The following is a 19,393-nucleotide window of genomic DNA, read 5'->3' on the forward strand; positions in this document are numbered from 1 at the left end:
GAGGCCGGGCACGGTGGCTCATGCCTGTAATCACAGCACTTTGGGAGGCCGAGGCTGGCAGATCATTTGAGGTCAGCAGTTTGAGACCAGCCTGGCCAACATGGTGAAACCCTGTCTCTGCTAAAAATACAAAAATTAACTGGGCATGGTGGTTCACGCCTGTAATCCCAGCTACTTGGGTGGCTGAGGCAGGAGAATCACTTGAACCTGGAAGGCAGAGGCTGCAGTGACCCGAGATTGCACCACTGCACTACAGCCTGGAGCCTGGGTTGTCACCCAAGTAGCAAGACTCTCAAAAAAAAAAAAAAAAAGAAGAGTAAAGTAAGGGTTACCTGAACATAAGCACAGTGATACTGTGATAGTTGATCTGATAACTGAGATGGCTACTAAGTGACTAAACGGGCAGCACAAATACCGCACAAATGCTGGACAAAGGGATGATTCATGTCCCAGGAGGAACAAAGTGGGATGACGTGTGCTTTCATCACACTACTCAGAATCGTGCACAATTCAAACCTTATGAATTGCTTATTTCTGGAATTTTCCATTTAATACATTCAGGTCACAGTTGACTGAGGATAAATACAGATAAGGGGGGGCTACTGTACTAGTAATTTGTGTCTTTTCCTTTTCTTTGTCAAGAGATTCTTTGCTAGACAGTGACAATTTTTATTGTTCTTTCCTTTTTTTTTTTTTTTGAGACGGAGTTTCACTCATGTTACCCAGGCTGGAGTGCAATGGCGCGATCTCGGCTCACCGCAACCTCCGCCTCCTGGGTTCAGGCAATTCTCCTGCCTCAGCCTCCTGAGTAGCTGGGACTACAGGCACACGCCACCATGCCCAGCTAATTTTTTGTATTTTTAGTAGAGACGGGGTTTCACCATGTTGACCAGGATGGTCTCGATCTCTTGACCTCGTGATCCACCCGCCTCGGCCTCCCAAAGTGCTGGGATTACAGGCTTGAGTCACCGCGCCCGGCCTATTGTTCTTTTCAAAGAACCAGCCCTTTGATTAACTTTATTGTTTTACTGCTTACAGTTTCATTGATTTCTGCTCTTATTTCCTCCTTTCTGCTGGCTTTGAGTTTATTTTGATCCTCTTTTTCTAGATTCTTGATGTAGAAACTTAGATTATTGATTTGAAACTTTCCGTTTTTTCTAGTGTGTGTGCACTTGGTGCTATAAAATTCCCTCTCAGTCCTACTTTAGCTGTCCCACAAATTTGATTGTATTTTCAGTCCGTTCAATTATTTGTTTAGTTTCCCTTGAGCCTCTCTGATCCATGGATTATTCGGAAGTGTGTCATTTGATTTCTAAATGTTTGAAGAGTTTTCTGTTTTCTGATGCTGCTGACATAAACTTTAATCTCACTGTGGTTGAAGAACACAGTGTGTATGATTTCAATTACTTTAAATTTGTGGCAGCTTGTTTTATAGCTCAGGGTATGGTATATCTTGGTTTATATTCTGGGGACAATTTTTTGTTGTTGTTGTTTGTTTGTTTGAGACCAAGTCTCACTCTGTCACCCAGGCTGGAGTGCAGTAGCGCGATCTTGGCTCACTGCAACCTCTGCTTCCTGGGTCCAAGTGATTCTCCTGCCTCAGCCTCCCAAATAGCTGGGACTACAGGCATGTGCCACCACACCCAGCTAATTTCTTTGTATTTTTAGTAGAGGCGGGGTTTCACCGTGTTAGCCAAGATGGTTTAAATCTCCTGACCTCGTGATCTGCCTGCCTCAGCCTCCCAAAGTGCTGAGATTACAGGTGTGAGCCACTGTGCCTGGCCTCTGGGAGCAATTTTTAAAAATGGTGTTCTACTGCACTTGTATGTATGTTTAGTAAATGTTGTATGTTCAGTAAATGTTGATTAGATCCTGTTGTTTGGTGATATTGTCGAGTTCATCAAACAGGATCTAATCAGCATTTACCGAACTTTGTCATTGCTGATTTTCTGTCTAGATGTTCTATCAAATGTTGAGAGAAGGGTGTTGACGTCTTCAACTGTAATTGTGGGTTTGTTATTTCTCCTTTCAGTTTGATCAGCCTCTGCTTAATGAATTTTTCAGCTGTGTTATTTGGTGGATACATAGCTAGGATTGCTATATCTTGGAGACTGAACCTATTATTAATATATAATGTCATTCTTTGTTTCTGGTAATTTTCTTTCTTCTAAGGTGTAATTTATCTGAAATTAATATTGCTCTTCCTTTCTTCTAATTAATATTAGCATGCTTTATCTTTTCTTCCCTTTTTTACTTATCAAAATGTCTCTATCATTATATTTGAAGTGAGTTTCTTATAGATAGCATATAGTTGAATCATTTAAAAAAATTGGCTTTGTCAATTTCTTTTACTTGGTATATTTAGACCATTTACATTTAATGTAATTATTTATATGTTAGGACTTAAGTCTGTCTTTCTATTTTTTTGTTTTCTTTTTGTTCTGTGTTTTGTTCTCTGTTTTGTTTCTCTTGTCTTCCTGTGGTTTACCTGACCAGCTTTTAGAATTCTATTTTGATTTATCTATAATTAATTCCTGAAGGATGTTTTCACTGTATATAGGATTCTGTCTTGACGGTTCTTTTTCTTTTTTTTTTTCAATTGAAAAATGTGCCACTGTCTTCTGGCCTCATGGTTTCTGATGAGAAATTTGACATCATTCAAACTGTTTTTCCCCCATGGGTAAAGTGTCATTTCTCTCTCAGTGCTTTCAATATTTTTAAAAAATTGTTTTTAAAGTATTATTATTTTTGAGACAGGGTCTCACTCTGTCACCTGGGCTGGAGTGCAGTGGCATAATCTTGGCTCACTGCAACCTTTGCCTTCCAGGTTAAATTGATTCTTGTGCCTCAACCACCCAAGTAGTTGGGATGATAGGCATGTGCCACCACAACTGGTTAAATTTTGTATTTGTAGTAGAGACGAGGTGTTGCCATGTTGGTCAGGCTGGTCTCAAACTCCTGGCCTCAACTAATCCACCTGCCTCAACCTCCCAAAGTGCTCAGATTACAGTGTGAGCCATTGAGCCTGGACTCAAGATTTGTTTCTTTTTCGTCGGTTTTCAGAAGTTTAACTACAATGGGTCTTAGTATGGGTTTCTTTAGTTTTTCCTTTTTGGGATCATTCAGCTTCTTGAATCTGTAGGTTTATGTTTTTTCCAACTCTGGGAACTTTTAGCCATTATTTATGTGAGTACTTTTTCAGTCCTGCCGTCTCTTTCCTCTCCTCCACAGACTCTAATAACATGAGTATGGGATCTTTGGTTATAATCCCGCAGGTCCCTGAAACTATGTTTCAGTCTATTTTCTCCCTGTTGTTCAGATTGTATAATTTCTATTGTCCTACCTTTCAGTTCAAGGATTTTTTCCTCTGCCTTCTTTATTCTGCTGTTAAGCCCATTCACTCAGTTTTCCAACTCAATTATTATATTTTTCAGTTCTAAATCTCCAACTCCCATTGGCTCTTCCTTACAGCTTCCGGTTTTGTTGTTGTTGTTTTTCTGAGACTTTCTATATTTTCATTTGCTTCAATGAGATTCAGGGCTAATTGCCAGCGGGCCCTGCCAGGGAAGCCTGGAGCTGAGGCCAGGGCCAGGTTTTTGCCAGGGGCTGTAACTGACCCAGTTGGGGTTCAATACCTCCTAGGTCTCCTACCTTCCTCCACTTTTTTTGGATTGTGGGAGGGACAAAAGGAAGAGACAGTCAAAACGGAAGATGCTTCTCTCTAATAGGGCTCCAAGAGGACCACGGTTTTGTCTGTGTTAACTTCCAGATTGCTGCCTGGCACACAGCAGTCGCTAAAGACATATGGTTGACTAAAGGAGTGATTAAAATGCCCCCCTCTTTTTTCTCTGTCTGCCCTGAAACTACTCTCTGTCTCTCCTCATGTGTCTTTGGCTCATCTTAATGCCCAAGTTCCATGAAGAGGTCACTGGCTAATGACAACAATCATCATATAACTAGGGTAGTAAGTTGAACAATGGCCCCCAGAGGTATCCAGTTTCTAATCCCCAGGACCTTTGAATATTATGGCAAAAAGGAACCTTGCAGACTAATAATTAAGTATCCAGAGATGGGGAGAATATCTTGGATTATCTGTGCGGGCCCTAAATTCAGCCACAAGAGTCCTTATAAGAGGATGGCAAAGGCAGATTTGACTATGGTGGAGAGAAGATGATGCAATGATGAAAGCAGAGAGTGGAAGGATGTACTTTGAAGATGAAGGAAGGGGCCACAAGCCAAGGAATACAGGTGGCCATCAGAAGTTGAAAAACGGCCAGGAAATAGATTCTCCTCTCAGGGGCTCCAGAAGAAACTAGCCCTTTTGACATCTTGATTTTAGCCCAGAGAAACTAATTTCAGCCCTCTGATCTCCGGAAGTATATACGATAAATTTTTATTGTTTTGAGCCACCAAGTTTGTGGTGATTTATGACAGCAGCAATAGGAAACTAACACACTAGTGTGGATTGAATGTAGTTGTGTGAGCTTTGCCTGGGCAACTCAAGGCATTCTCACTGTGGCTCTGGGGAGCAGGTTCTCATATCTCCCACTTTCTAGATGCTGCAGGGGAGCCTTAGAGACGATGAGGACTGCGTATCTCACAGCTCACTGGGGTAGAAGCAGCTCAGACTGGTTTATTCATCAGCTGCTGAGCTTCTTGGTGGAAGTGGGGGGATGTGGCTACCGATATGAGTGAAACCCCCTCCACAAAGCTCCCAGCTCCAAAATATAAACAATAAAATGGCAAAGTTGAAAGTATTCAAAAACAAAATCATTAAAAGATCCTTCTCCCCTATTTTTTTTTTTTAAAGAAAGTGAAAGAGCTCCCTAAGCATAAGTGTGGGTCCCTCTGTGACATGTTGCTGTGATGAGGAGCCAGGTCTCCTGCATGCTGAGCAGGCCCTCTCAGGGTGAGTGGCTGGCGGCAGGGCCCTTCCACCCCAGCTCAAACCCAGAAAGCCACTTGCTTCTCTACCACTTCTGCTTCCTGAAAGTGGGGCCTTGGGACTTGCCCACTTAGCACACTTTCAGGCAAACTTACATGTGACAAATGATCATATGGAAATGCTTATTTATTGGAGAAGACAGAAATGAATGTCACTCTGGAGCAAAGAGGCCTCACCTCATGCCTGTAATAACACCTGTACACATGTACACACCTGCACAGTCAGTGCTGTGCTTGGCACTGCCTATGTAAGCTCTGGGAGGCTGATTCTTATCATCACCCCCACTTTACTGAGGAAAGTGGGGTCTGACAGGTAGATGGTTCTGATTTAGAATTCCAAAGGTGTCCAAACTGTGTCCAGGAAGGAGCCTGGCTCCGGGGGTCCTTGAGGTCCCAGCTTACAGCTCCTCAGGCCCATCCTGTGCTCCTGGAGTGGCAATGGGCCAGCCAGGGGGATGCAGCCCTCATTGTTCCCTCCCGGAGCCAGCCTAGGTGGGCAGGGTGAATCCCTAGCCTATTCAGAGTAGGGGTCCTGAATGGTGACAGACAGGCTATCCAAAAGTCCCATGGGCAAGGGGTCTGCAGGGCTACCTTACCATCCTCACTGAAGATGGGGGCGGTGTACAAGTAGTGGGTGATGCTGGGGTCTTGCTCGAAGGGACACTCCACTTGCTTCCAGGTGATGAACTCCCCCACCTGCTTGGCCAGCTCCAGGAATTTCTGCCAGGGTCACAGAGACACAGAATGGAGGCACTCCAGTGCCTGGAGGTCCCCATGGTGGGGACGGGCTGGTCCTGGCAGAGCCTCTCTCCACCCCCAGTGACTTTAGGGGTCTGAGGAGGAGCAGGGGGCAACAAATGAGGGCGAGAGCAGTCTTGGCCTCCAGCGTGGAGCAAGAGTGGACATGGTTTTATGTCACTGTATTTTTGTTGTTATTCTCAATGTACGGCAAGTGATACATGTTTGTTGATTTACAGAATTATGCAAATATATTTAAATAAGTATTTTTAAGTAAGACAAGTAATTCATCGAAGTATGATTTTATTTAAGTAAAATATAAACACATGTACTTAATTTTAAAAAATGGTGCCAACTTTAAGAAGGACTTTAAATAAACAGCAGCACACAGTTGTGAAAGGTGGGGAGCCCCGCTCCACGACACTCCCTGATCTACCCTGGCAGCCAGGTCCACTCCCTCCTGCTTGTTCCCCAAAGCTGGGACCATGTAGCAACTTGCAGTCTTGCCTGACCCTGGCCCCAGATCTGAGGATCAATTCAGGAAGGGCAAAGGCAGGGGTTCCCATGCCTGCTCTGGGCCAGTGTCACCTGTTGAGGAAGATACCAGGCTCCTGGGTCCCTGCAGTGTCTTGCCTAAGCCCAAGCTTGTCTACATCATCTCCAGCCTGGGCTGACCTAAGGGGTGAGGCGGTCTGGGACTCCTAACCAGGCCTGTGGCAGCATATGATGGTCTGCTGGGGTGTCTGTGAGGAGGGCAGCTCCAGGCCCAACGGTCTGGGCATGTGCTGTGGTTCCCACCTGCAGGGGACACTCACAGCCCCTGGAGGGCCATGCTGCACCTCCACTCCTAGACCCTCTGTGGGCTACAGTTGAAGCCCCATTTTACACAGGGAGAGACTGAGGCTCAGACAGAGTGACTGGTGACTGGCCCTTGAAGTTGGAGGCTGCGTGGGCCTCGCAACCACTTGTGTCACCCACTGCTCAGACCAGCACTAGGGTGGGGCTGGCTCTCCAGTGGGAGAAGAGCCCCCTCCTGCCTGCAGACTGGAGGTCCCACTACTGCATGGCATGCTTCATCTGACTCAGCGCCTGCCTAGCTCACCAGATACTCCAAGACACGTATGCTGGGTGTCAGGATACGGAGCGGGTCAGCCTGGTCTTGCTTCTCAGGAGCTCAGGGACTCGGGTACAGTGACTGAGGATGGATGGAGGGTTGCCGACCCTGCTGTGCTATGGGAGGCCTGACAGGTGGGCTTTCCCTGCCTGGGAGGTCCAAGGGGGCTTCTTGAAGAGGAGACACTTGAGCTGACAGTGGTGAGTGTCTGTAGAAGGAACAGAATTCTTTCTTTCTGCTCACTCTAGCCTCGGCCTGACAGCTTCCTCCTGCTACTCAGGGCCCTGCCCTGGGGCTGGCCCTGACCCCCCTGGCACAGCCCCTGTCACAGTGCCCTGACAGTTGTCACTGTGGGCCCACGGAGCTGTTTTTCTCTCCAGCCCGGTGCCCCTCAAGGGTTCGGTGCAGCCTGGATGAACATGAACCTGAGCCTCAGCCTCCCCACTGCAGCAGATATCGGTGTGGGGGACCCTGATAATCTTGCTGAGGTCAGTTGTGAACTGCTCACTCTGCCCCAGGGTCCCCCATTAGGCTGGGTCTGCAGGGGCCAGTGGTCCTGCCCTGGGAACTCTTCCTGGCCAGTCTACCTCAGTGGCAGTCCTCACGGAGGTCCTACCTCAAAGTTGACATGTCCATTGGGAAGGCGGTTGGCGCAGCCCTCATTCAGGAAGTAGATGTCTTTGATGAGCAGGCTGAAGAAGGGAATGACAATCTGGAAGAAAGAGGGTGCAGGTTGGCCCCATCTAGCTGCTCTATACAGCTGGCTCCAGGGAAGGGGGCAGCCTTGCCAGCAGATAACTGCCCCAGGGACCTCAGACCCAACCCCAGGGTGCAGAGGGCAGGGGAGACTTCCTGGGCTAGCTGGGGCCTCAGGGCTTTGTGGGTTATGAGGCGAATTCATATGCACTACGGAGAGCAATGATGACCACAAAGAAAGGAGGAGGCACCATCACCCTGCTGAGCGTGGAGGTGCCACTGCCCATCCCCATGTCTGACCTAGTCTCCCTGCCCTCACCACAGCCAAACAGCTCTTACTTTGCAATTGCAAATTCATTGCCCTTGCTTCTAACATGAGAAGTTTAATTAGAGCCTAGGTCAGCTTGGAGGTCACCCAGATAAGTGGGCTCCGTGACACAGACTGGGAGAGGGGCAGACAGGTGCTGCCCACAGACAGGAAGGAAGCATAAAGTGCAATGACGACCAAGATCTTCCAGCCCCATCAACTTAGCTGGGGTGCCAGGAAACTGTGAGCATCCCTTCCTCGTTCCTCCTTCCCTCCCTCCCTCTGTTCCTCCACCCACCTCCACCCATAAAGCAGTTTTTATGGGCCTAGCCCATGACCCATCTCTCTCTGGAAGTTAGAGGAGAATGTAGTTAAGTAAACACACAGCTATGTAAGCCGCCTGCCTACAGCACCAGACCCAATGCACAGCCTTCTAGCACCCAGAGCTGGAAGGGGCTCAGAGCACAGGCACCCAAATCCCAGTCTGTCTACTTGCCCCACAGCGTCCATCCCAGCAGGAATGAAGGAAACAGTGCAGAGTGCCCATGCCATGGCTGACGGCTCCCAGCCCAGCTTGGCACCACGCGCCTATACACCTGACCGGCCCTGCATCCAACCTAGGGCTGTAGCCAGTGCCACATACACCTGTGCCTGGGAACAGAAGTCAGCCTGGTGGTGGGCAGACCCTGAGATTCAGAGCCAGGCAGGCTGGAGTTTGACCCCTGGCTCTGCCACCTACCTGCAGTGTGACTGGACTAGTAAGGTCTCCTGCCTGAGACTCAGTCTGCTGATCTGGGAATTGGCAATGCTGATGCCTCCAAAGAGTCAGAATTAAGCTGGGGTATGGAGGTCAAGTGGCCGGAATAAGGCAGGTGCTCAGTGACATAAGATTCCTGCCCCTGCTGTCTGGCTTTCTGGCCTCTGGTGGGACACCCACCTGCCCTGAGATTTGAGGTCTTGCATCCCTGGGTGATGCTTTCGTCTGCAGCAGACCCCTGCCTGGGACCCAGAGTCACTGACATGCGCACAGCCTGAACAGGAAAGGCCAGCTGGACAGAACAGAGCCATCTGTGTGGCTGGAATCTACCCCTTGGGCAGAGGGCCAAGAAGGCCTGGCAGGCAGCATAAGCGTGCACACCTCAGCTTGCTTCCCAAGCCTGCCCGCTGGCATCCATCCAATGCAATTCCAGGGGGACCTTAATTTCAAGAGCAGCAATGTGTTCTATTATCCCTGAAGCTGGAGATAGACATCCACGAACCACAGCAGGGACCTGATTCCACTAACGTTCCTGCGTGGAACAGGCCTTAAAAGGTAGAAGTCTTGGAGTTTCCACTCTATAGAGATGAACAACTCTAATCATCAGGACGGTAACAGATTTCAAGCCAGAGGATCATTGCAATCTGAGGACCTACACATGATTCTCTGTACCAGAGGCCATGGGTAGAATTTGGAGGAGAAATAAAATTGATCAGGTCAGCAAAGGCCCCACAAATGCAGGTGTATAAGAATACGGGCTGTGGCTGGGTGCAGTGGCTCATGCCTGTAATCCCAGCACTTTGGGAGACTGAGGCAGGTGGATCACCTGAGGTCAGGAGCTCGAGACCAGCCTGGCCAACATGGTGAAATCCTGTTTTTACTAAAAATATAAAACTTAGCCAGGTGTGGTGGCGCACCTGTAATCCCAGCTATTTGGGAGGCTGAGGCAGAAAAATCGTTTGAACCCGGGAGGTGGAGGTTGCAGTGAGCCAAGATTGTACCACTGCACTCCAGCCTGGGTGACAGAACCAGACTCCATATCAAAAAAAAAAAAAATAAATAAATAAATAAAAGAATACGAGCTGTGAACAGGCAGTTTGGGTGAGGAAAAGCTTGGTTTAGTGATTGCCAAAAATGTAAATGTGATCTGAGGCCACACAAATAAAAGCATTGTGTGTATAATCAGGGAGGCAGAAGATCCTATGTACCTGGAACCACAATTTTATCTGAAACAGAAGAAATTTTGACAAATGCATCTGTTTAAGGACCAAAAGGCCAGAAGTGGAGAGAAGCCTGGAAACTGTAGTTCGGCAGGGCAGGTCTGGGGCCGTTGACTGAGGAGAAGAGAGAAGCGGGGATGGGGGCTCTGAAGAACTGGTGAGCAGAAGACGAAGTGGTCTCACTCGTGTGGTCCCCCAGGAAAGGAAGACCCCAGGCAGCTCGGCTTCAGGCCCTCAAGAAGTACTTCCTGTCAGTTAGAGCTGTCTGAGGCTGGCTTCCCTCCGGTTTTGGGAGGTGGTAGGTTCCCGACATTGGAGGCATGCAAGCAAGGAGACCTGGCTGTCTATTACTGATGCTCCAGAGGGGCAGGAGCTGGAGCAGGTGAACTCCGAGCCAGCACCCAGGCTCCCTGCTACAGCCCACCTGGGCCGAGATGGCCTCCGACCTACCTTCTCCCGGCTGCTGTGGGCAGTCAGGGAGCGGTGGGCTGCCCCTCGCAGGGCTGTCCTGTAGTTGCAGAAATTCCCCGTTGGGTCCATCTGGTGCTGGAAGGAGACAGGGAGGCATTTGGGCAGTCCTGTCCAGAGGATGGCCGGAGGCACCTGGCGGCCCAGCAGCCTCATTTACCTCGAGGATGAAAAACTTGGCTGTCTTCACTTTCGCCCAGGTCTTTTTCAGCCTGGAGACAGGGCTCATGTTCATGCCGGCTGGAAGAGGGAGGGAGGGTTGGAGAGGGCTGCTCCTGAGACAGGGAGGCCTCAATGTAGCTGCAGCCCCTTGGACTGCACCCTGACCAGGGCTGGGGTCCGCAGGGCTCAGCCTATCACATGGTGGGTGGGTAAGGGGGTGCTGGTGGACATCATAGCCAGGTGGGGCTGCTCTCACCATGCTGGTCCCATCCTGTGCCTGGCACCTGCTCTGGGCCCTTGTTCTCTCTGGGGCTGGGGACATATCACCAAGCCCTCATCAAACATCCTGAGGGGGCTGGGCTTGCCTCAGAAGGAACGGCTCCTCAGGACCTCTGAGGCGGGGACATGGGGCTTCCCAGGCCTTCAGACAGCCCAGCCCACCCCACCTCCCCGCACCATGCTGCTCAGAGATGGGCCCTGGCTGGCACTCTGCCTGCCTGACTGCACCCACTCTGATCTCTTGGGGGTGATTGCACTGGGGGCTGCAGGCCCAGGCTGGTCCACTCACAAATGATGGCCATGAGGGAGTTGAAGTTGCCGATATTGAAGCACTCGCGGGCCACGTCGATGAAGAACTCAATCACCTGTGCCCTCTGCTTCTTCTTGGCTGGCTGGGGACAGGGCAGCAGAGCCTCAGTGGTGACATGCCTCCACCCTGCCCTGACTCTGACCAGGCCTGCTCCCTCACCCAGCCCTCTTCGCTCTCTCTAAACCCACTGCACAGTTGAGGCACTTGAGGCCCAGGGTAAACGGGGTCTCAGAGAGCTTCACGGGCTGAGCCAACAGAATCCAATGCCACAGAGGGCTAGGTGGGCCCGGTGGGGGCACAGGCACCCGCTGTCGCCCTGGGGCTGCTGAGAGGCACCTTCAGGAGATGCTCCATGGCTCTTCTCCAGCACCCTCGTCCCTCTAGGCCCAGCTCCCATACCACTCCTTCCCCAAATTAGAGCCCCCCTGCCACCATCCTTGGGCTTTGTCTCCTCACTGGGGTATAAGCTGGCCCTGAGGCCTGTCCCTCCAGCAGCCCCTCCACTCTCTCCATCTCACAACTGCGTGACTGGTAAACCCTGCCTGGTTTGTGGCCAGGTGCTCGGGACTTCAGACCCCTCCAATGCGCAGAACCACACCGTGTGCTTCCCCGGCCATCCTGGGCCACAGCTGGCTCCCTGGCGGGCTCAGGCCAGGCTTCACCCAGGCTTGGCCCTCTTGCCTGCAACCAGTGGTGTGAGGGTGGGAAGTGGGCTAGGTCAGTAGGGACTGCGTTGCATTCTTTCCACACAGGTAGGTGTTGCTTGCCCACCAAGCATGCAGCAGGAGTCTTTACTGCCACCAAAAAGTGGGCTGTTGTGCTCTGAGATGTGTCATCAAACCCCCTTTCCAGGGCTGCCTTGGCCACAGAAAGCTGCTCACCCAAGGCCGGACCTGTCCTTTGAAGGGCAGCCTGCCCTGTGATGGGGGTTGAGCCAGGTGGAGGGATAGAGGCCAACCACTGTGTCCGTCACCACGTCATGTGGGGCCGCCTCCCCCTACTCTTCTTTGCAAGGGTGGACCCCTCATGAACATGTGCCCCACACTGGGTCTCAGCACCTGCTGCAGAGAGCCTAGCAGGCCCCGGCGCTGCCTCCAGCCTGGCCCTGGGACGAGTGGCCCCCTGGGCTTCATCTTAAGGTGAGAGAGTGAGTTCAGAGGAGGGTCCCTCTGCTGCAAGGAGGAGGATGGGTGGGTGTGGCCAGGTGGGACTGCAACTCAGTGACAAACACGTCTGGCTCCACACTGCTGAGTCTTGGTGCTTTCCGGAAGCAGCAGAACCATGGGCTTTTATGTGTATCTCCCAATGCTTAAAGGTTGGATCACATCCACCTCTAGGTCCTGAGCAAGCCAAACAAGGCCAGTTGCAGGCCAGGCTGCCCAAGGCAGGCAGGCACAGACAGAGGGAGCAGAGCCACTGGGGCTGGGAGTGACTGCCCCTCACTCCTTCAGCAAACTCTCTCCGACACCCTCTGTGTCTGGCTGGTGGATCTGTCCTGGGTTCTCCTTGGAGGGAAATGTCACAGCAGGAAAGCTGGTGTTACCTGGAGTCCTGGAGGCATGCCCAGCCTGGCCCTGGACTTGGAAATGAACAGGACTCAAGGTGTCCTTCCGGTTCCCTCCCTGGTGGGCTCCTCCTGAATGCAGCCACTTTGGGCTATGCCAGCTCGTGCCCACCCTGGCTGTCCACTCACCATGCAGATCTCAGTTGCCACCAAGTAGCACAGTCTGTTGAACCATTTCACGTAAGCCTCTAGGTTGCTGGTCTTGTCACTGAAGCAGGGCTAGAAAAGACACACAGAACCACGTTCTGAGTCTTTTTGTCAATCATTTCTTAGGATATGAAGTCAGTTTACGATCCTTACAATCTGGGAAATGTCAAAACCCCAAAACCATCCAGAAATACCAAAGATTTGGTGTGTACCCTTTTAGTCCTTTTAAAAATACATTTTAAAATGTAATTTAACACACACACACACACACACACACACACACACACACACCACACACTCCTCATTATTCCTGGGTTCTGTATTTGCAAATTTGCCTACTCTAAACTTTATTTGTAGCCCCCAAAACTTGTGTGACTTTGGTGGGCATCTGTACACATGCATGGGGTGGCAAAAATATTGAAGTCATGCAGTGTTGGTGAGCGTCTCCAGCTGAGGCAAAGCAATGCTCTGTCTTGTATCACACTCTCAGACTTGGCCTACTGAGTATCATGTCTTTTGCATTTTCATGCTTTTTGCTGATAATTTTATTGTTGAGAAAGGCCCCAAGCATGGTGCTGAGGTGCTGTCTAGTGTTCCTACACACGCAAAGGCTGCACTGTGCTCCACAGAAAAAACGTGTGTAACATCAGTGTTCAGTCCTGAATAATGGCACTGTTGGCCATGAGATCAATAGTAATCAACAATTTATATTAAATAATGTCTTCAAACATAAAGACACATCAAACAAGGTTACATATTGATCCGTTGGCAAAAACATTGTGATGAGAGACTCACAGGAACCTAACCTTGCATCCCCTGGGAGCAATGGTTCTGTGCTCACTCATTGAGTGCTTCTGACTTTACAGAATACGGCTGCTGGGAATAATGAGCACTGGCTGTGTGTATGTATGTACCTGTCATAACAATGTATATTCCCATACTTTTCTACATGAACCTTTCCCTGTGTCATAACATATCCTTTGGAAACAAAATTTTGAAATTGACACAGAACTTCCCACTATATAACGTATCACCGTTTAAAAGATGAAACTTAACATAAATGTGTTTGTTAAAACTGCCAGGGTAATTTTCAATAAATAGAGGGGAAGATGGAATGGAGGACCTATTCATTCAAAAGAAGCAAGGAAAGGAGAAAAAATAGAAAGGTAAGAAAGGCGACTACATAGTACAACAAAAGACAACAAGGACTGATTCTCACGGGCTAGTTAAAAATCTGTGGTTAAAAATCCAGCTCCTTGACATTTCCAAGAGATACACACCAAACACAAGGATGTAAGTACAAAAATAGAAAAACATAGGTGATAAATATTATGTAGCTATATTAATACTGAACAAAATAGACTTTAAGGCAACAAAAAAGACCCTAAGGCAAAAAGCTTTAGGGGAAATTAGAGAGTACTTGCATAATGATAAAAGATTCAGCTCATGAGGAATATGTCACAAGTCTAAATTTGATTGCAGCTAGTAACATAAGTTCAATATAAGGAGGCAAAAATAATCAGAAAGGTGAAGTTCTTTATAATGAGAAGTTGAGTCCTACAGTCACATGGAAGATTTTAACACACGACAGTAATTAATAGGTTAGGAAGATTGAAAAAAGAAAAACCAAATTCAGGATGAGTACGAATCTGAACAACACAATTTGAAGCAATAAACAAATATGGAAACTTGAACTTAATTACTTGAGAATATGCATTCTTTTCAAATGTTCAGAAACTTAAAAAACATTTTAAAATAATCTATGGTTCAAAGATGAAATCATAATGGAATTAGAATAATAATGAAAATATTGAAAAATAAAACTTGGAGGCTGCAAATAAAAATTTATGTAAAGAGAAATAATCTTTCATACTTTTATTAGAAAAGGATTAAAAACAAGCTGAACATCCAACATAAGAAACTGGAAAAAGAATAACAGAATAAATCCAAAGAAAGTTGATGGAAGGAAATAATAAAGAGTAGAGAAGAAAGAAATGAAATAGTAAACAAAGCTACAATCTACAGAATCAACAAAGTCGAAAGATCTTTATTTGAAAACATTAATACAATTGATGAAACTTTGGTAAGATTGATACAGCAACAAAGAGAAATGTAAATAATCAAAATACTACAGATGAATCAATATGGATGTGAAGAAATTAAAAAGATACCTACAGAATATTATAAATAACTTTATGTCTATAAATTTGGAGACTTAGGGGAAATGACCAAATTCCTAGAAAAATATAAATTACAAAACAGACAAAAGTAGAAACAGAAAACCTAAACATTTCTATAACCATTAAATCACTAAGCATAAACAAAGAAACAAGAAAAACCTTGAATCAGTACATGAAAGTCATTCCTCAAAGAAAATACCCAGCCTAGATGGTTTCACTGGCTAAACTCTGCAATATGTTTCAATAACAAGTAATTCCAGTCGTTCAAAAAGAATAGAGAACAGGGGAAGAGAAACAAAGACTTCACAAGAACAGTGCCAAAAAGGGAAACAACAGGTCAATCTCACTGAGGATTATAGTTGCAGAAATCCTAAACAAAACATTAGCAAAACAAATCCAGGGAGGTATGAAAATGATAATGATTTTGCTTATCCCAGCTTCATTTGTCTCAGAAATGCAAAGTTGATTCAACATTGATTAAATAGCCCAGTGGCCCATGCCTTTAATCCCAGCACTTTGGGAGGCCAAAAGAGGGTAGATCACTTGAGGCCAGGAGTTCGAGAACAGCCTAACCAACATGGTGAAACCCTCTCTCTACTAAAAATACAAAATTAGCTGAGCGTGGTGGTGTGTACCTGTAATCCTAGCTACTTGGGAGGCTGAGGCAGGACAATCGCTTGAATCCGGGAGACAATGTTGTAGTGAGCTGAGATTGCGCCATTGCACTCCAGCCTGGGCCATAAGAGCAACACTCCGTCTCAAACAACAACAACAAAAAAAACTAGGCTAGGTGAGGTGGCTCATACCTGTAATCCCAGCATTTTGGGAGGCCAGTACAAGCAAATTTCTTGAGCTCAGGAGTTCTAGACCAGCCTGGGCAAACATATTGAAACCCCATCTCCACAAAAAATACAAAAATTAGCCAGGTGTGGAGGTGTGTACTTGTAGTCCCAGCTACTTAGGGGGCTGAGGTGGGAGGGTCACTTGAGCCCAGGAGGCTGAGTCTGCAGGGAGCTGTGTTCATAATAATGTACTCCAGCCTGGGCAAAAGAGCAAGACTGTCTCAAAAACAACAACAAAACCCCAAAGAAAGAAAGGAAACATTGATTTTAAAAACTAATATAAATAACCAGCTAACAGTTTAAAGGAGAAGAGAATATGTGAGTAACAGATCCAGAAAAATAAATGAAATTTAACAACCATTCATGATGAGAATTCTCAGAAAACTAGGAAGGAATGGGTTACTTCCTCAAGCTGATAATAGACATCTAAAGAAATTCTGTAGCACACATCATGCTCTATTAGGACACGTTAAAAGTATTCCTTTGAAAATTAGGACAAAATAAGGATGCCAGCTCTCAATACTTCTATTTCACATTGTACTAGATGTACAAGTTAGCATAAGTTAGTCAGATCGGGCAGTGTTACTCTGCAATAACAAACAATCTCAACATTTCTGAGATTTAAAATGATAGATTAAGGTGTTCCTATCACTCTTGTCTACTTCCTATTAGTGGAGGGTTCTACTCTATGACTACTGTAGAAATGAATAAGGATTGGAAAGGAGGAAAGAAAACTGTCATTATTTTCAGATTACTTGTCTACATGAAAAACTCTAAAGAATACAAATTATTAGAAGTAATAAGAATTTACAATGTTGTCAAATTTAAACTGGATATACACAGTAAATTACATTCATTAAACCAGCAACAAGCAGACAGGAAATACGACAAATACATACTTGAGGTAATGGACAAATATGGAGTCCTGCGCTCATTTACTTGAGAATATGCATTCTTTTCAAACATTCAGAAATCTAAAAACACATTTTAAAATAATCTATGCAAAGAGATTGTTTTATATATAATAGTAAAAATATGCATACGGTATCTAGGGGAATAAACCTAACAAAATCTTTACAAGGCTTGTATGGAGAAAATTACTAGCCATTAGAAAGATACTACAGAGTAGGCCTAAGTAAATGGAGGGACATGCCATTTTTATGAATTGCCAGACTCAAATGTAATGAAATATAAATTCTTTCATGAAAATGCAAATTTTTCCCAAATGGATCCATATTTAATACATTCTAAAAAATCCCTATAGCACTTTTCATAGAAATTGACAAATAACTCTAAAACTTAAATAGAAAAGCAAAGGGCCAAGAATAGCCAAGCCACACTCCTAAAGAAGAACCTGGGGGATTTGCTTCAGCAGACATAAGACTTATCATGAAACTGTAGTAATTAAAGCAAAGTGTCTTGACACAGAGATAGAGAAATAGACAAATGGGGCAGAACAGAACATCCAGGAGCAGACTTACACGTATATGGAAAGCTGACATCTGAAAGTGACATGTATCAGGGCACATTGGAGGGTAAAGGAATATATAATGGTGGTGCAGAAACAATTGGTTATTTGTCTGGAAAAAACCAAAAATGAAACTCACCTTAAGCCATATAAACAAAATGAATTTCAGATAAAAATGTGAAGGACGAAACTTTAAAACTTCCATAGGAAACATAGGAGACTATCTTTATGACCTGAGTGGGGTGTAGAGAAGGATTTCTTAACCTCTTACTCCCACCAAAAAAAAAAAAAAAGGAAAATTTAGTAAATTTTCCTAGGTTAAGCTTAAGAATACCTGTTCATCAAAAGACATCATAATGAGGATGAAAAACAAAGCAACCAACTAGAAGAAAATGTGCAGCACATTTAACTGACCTAGGACCATTATCTAGTACACATTTAAAATTAACAAAAATGATAAATTCGTAAAAATCCTTAAGAAGACAAACCACCAATTGAAAACTGGGCAAAAGTCAGAGAGAGGCATTTTATAGAGAAGGAAACAAAAATGCCCAAAATACATGAAAAGATGCACCATTTAACAGTTTGACAAAAATTAAAGCCTGACAATTTCAAGTGTTTATGAGGGTCTGGGATAACTTCCTGCTGGGAGTGTTGACACATGGCCTCACCTGCCGTTACCTGGCAAGGCCGTCCACATTCTGACCCTGTGACACAGGAATTCCCCTTCCCAGGAGCAACAGTCCCTAACATGTTGTCCCTGGATTCTGGGGGGTCCTTGGCACCCTTTCAGGAGGTCCACAGGCAAGGCTATTTTCATAATAATACGATGCTGTTGCCTTTTCCACTGTGTTGAAATTTGTACTGATGGTACAAAAGCAATGGCGGGTAAAATTGCCCAGTAGAAGAAAAAGGGGTGTGTGACTTAAGAATGTTCTGAATGAGGCAAAACTTTTAACTTTTTATTCAGTCTAGATCTTTGAGATTTTCCATCTTTTATGTGCCATAACGGTTTGTGCATACGAAGCCCATCTGTTGCATACAGAATGTGCTGGTTGTTTTGAGGGAAAGTGCTAATTCATTAGTGAGCTGAACTGGCCACTGTTTTCCTGGAGTACCATTTCTGCTCTAAAGAAGGACCCCTAGACATACTATGGCAATTCAGACTTCAGTGTTTGGCTTACATTTTCTTGAAAATGAACAAAATGAACCTGTCATTTAAAGGAGAACAGTTGGAATTAGGGAAAATATTTTATTTGGATGATTTCTATAAACAAGGGACTATAATTCTTGTACATTATTTTTCATCTTTGCTGTTTCTTTGAGCAGGATATTGTTTCACACAATTATCTAAGGTATTTGTTTTCTCTAAGAATTGTTTTAAAAGTATTCTTGTTACCAGAGTAGTTGTATTATATTTCAAAATGTAAGATAATTTTTAAAAGCCTGAGTACTGATCTAAGATGCATATGTATGAACTCTACTCTGGAGCGGGGAGGGGATGGTGGCAGTGGAAGTTGTAAGACTTTTACTTTTTTGTGCCATCAAATATAGGTAAAAATAATTGTGTAATTCTGCTGTTTAAACAGGAACTATTGGCCTTTTGGCCCTAAATGGAAGGGCTGATATTTTAAGTCGATTATTTTATTGCAAATTAATCCAGCCTAATTCTTTTTAATTTAGTTGAATGTTTTTCTTGCTAAATGCTGTTTAAAAAATTAAAACTGGAAGTTCTTGGCTTAGTTATAAAAAATAAAGGAGAATGATTGACAATATTTGTTGCCAATGATAAAATTAAGGCTTTCAAGAGAAAACTGGGAACTTGTAAGACATCTATCTGCCTCTGAGATTGACAGCTTCCACAGACTTAAACAATGTGAGTAAGAGTGATAATAATGTGATTTCTAAAATGTTGTACGATGAAATGTGCCAACATTTGGAAGATATGCCTAACACAGCAAACATATATTTTCCCACATGACCAACGTATGATGTCACAAAATCATGCATCAAGATGCAAGACGGACCAATAGGTTTCAGTGTCAGAGTACAGAAAGTTCACTGATAACTCTTCAGATTTCACATTGCGTTAATTCTTAAGAACTATAACTTGCTGAGTTTTAGTATGATATCAAAGAAGCATATTCACAATTATCTGAAAAGGTGGTAAAATACTCCTTCCTTTCCTAGCTACCTG

At 45.5% G+C, this 19,393-nt stretch overlaps 1 protein-coding gene across 3 annotated transcripts in view; it reads right to left on the reverse strand.

Annotated features, from left to right (window-relative positions):
• The window catches only part of RASGEF1C (RasGEF domain family member 1C), a 98,739-nt gene that overhangs the window by 4,842 nt on the left and 74,504 nt on the right, over positions 1 to 19,393 (reverse strand). For all 3 annotated transcript variants that reach the window (XM_032270256.1, XM_032270257.1, XM_032270255.1), the window contains exons 7-12: positions 12,689 to 12,778; positions 10,975 to 11,077; positions 10,405 to 10,484; positions 10,227 to 10,322; positions 7,413 to 7,508; positions 5,541 to 5,664 (exon numbers count right to left, since the gene is read on the reverse strand). In XM_032270256.1, coding sequence (XP_032126147.1) covers positions 5,541 to 5,664; positions 7,413 to 7,508; positions 10,227 to 10,322; positions 10,405 to 10,484; positions 10,975 to 11,077; positions 12,689 to 12,778 — 589 coding nt within the window. The remainder of the gene's footprint in view (positions 1 to 5,540; positions 5,665 to 7,412; positions 7,509 to 10,226; positions 10,323 to 10,404; positions 10,485 to 10,974; positions 11,078 to 12,688; positions 12,779 to 19,393) is intronic.

The sequence above is a fragment of the Sapajus apella genome, unplaced genomic scaffold (assembly GCF_009761245.1).
Source record: "Sapajus apella isolate SASKATOON/1434 unplaced genomic scaffold, GSC_monkey_1.0 scaffold206, whole genome shotgun sequence".
NCBI classification, from domain to species: domain Eukaryota; kingdom Metazoa; phylum Chordata; class Mammalia; order Primates; family Cebidae; genus Sapajus; species Sapajus apella.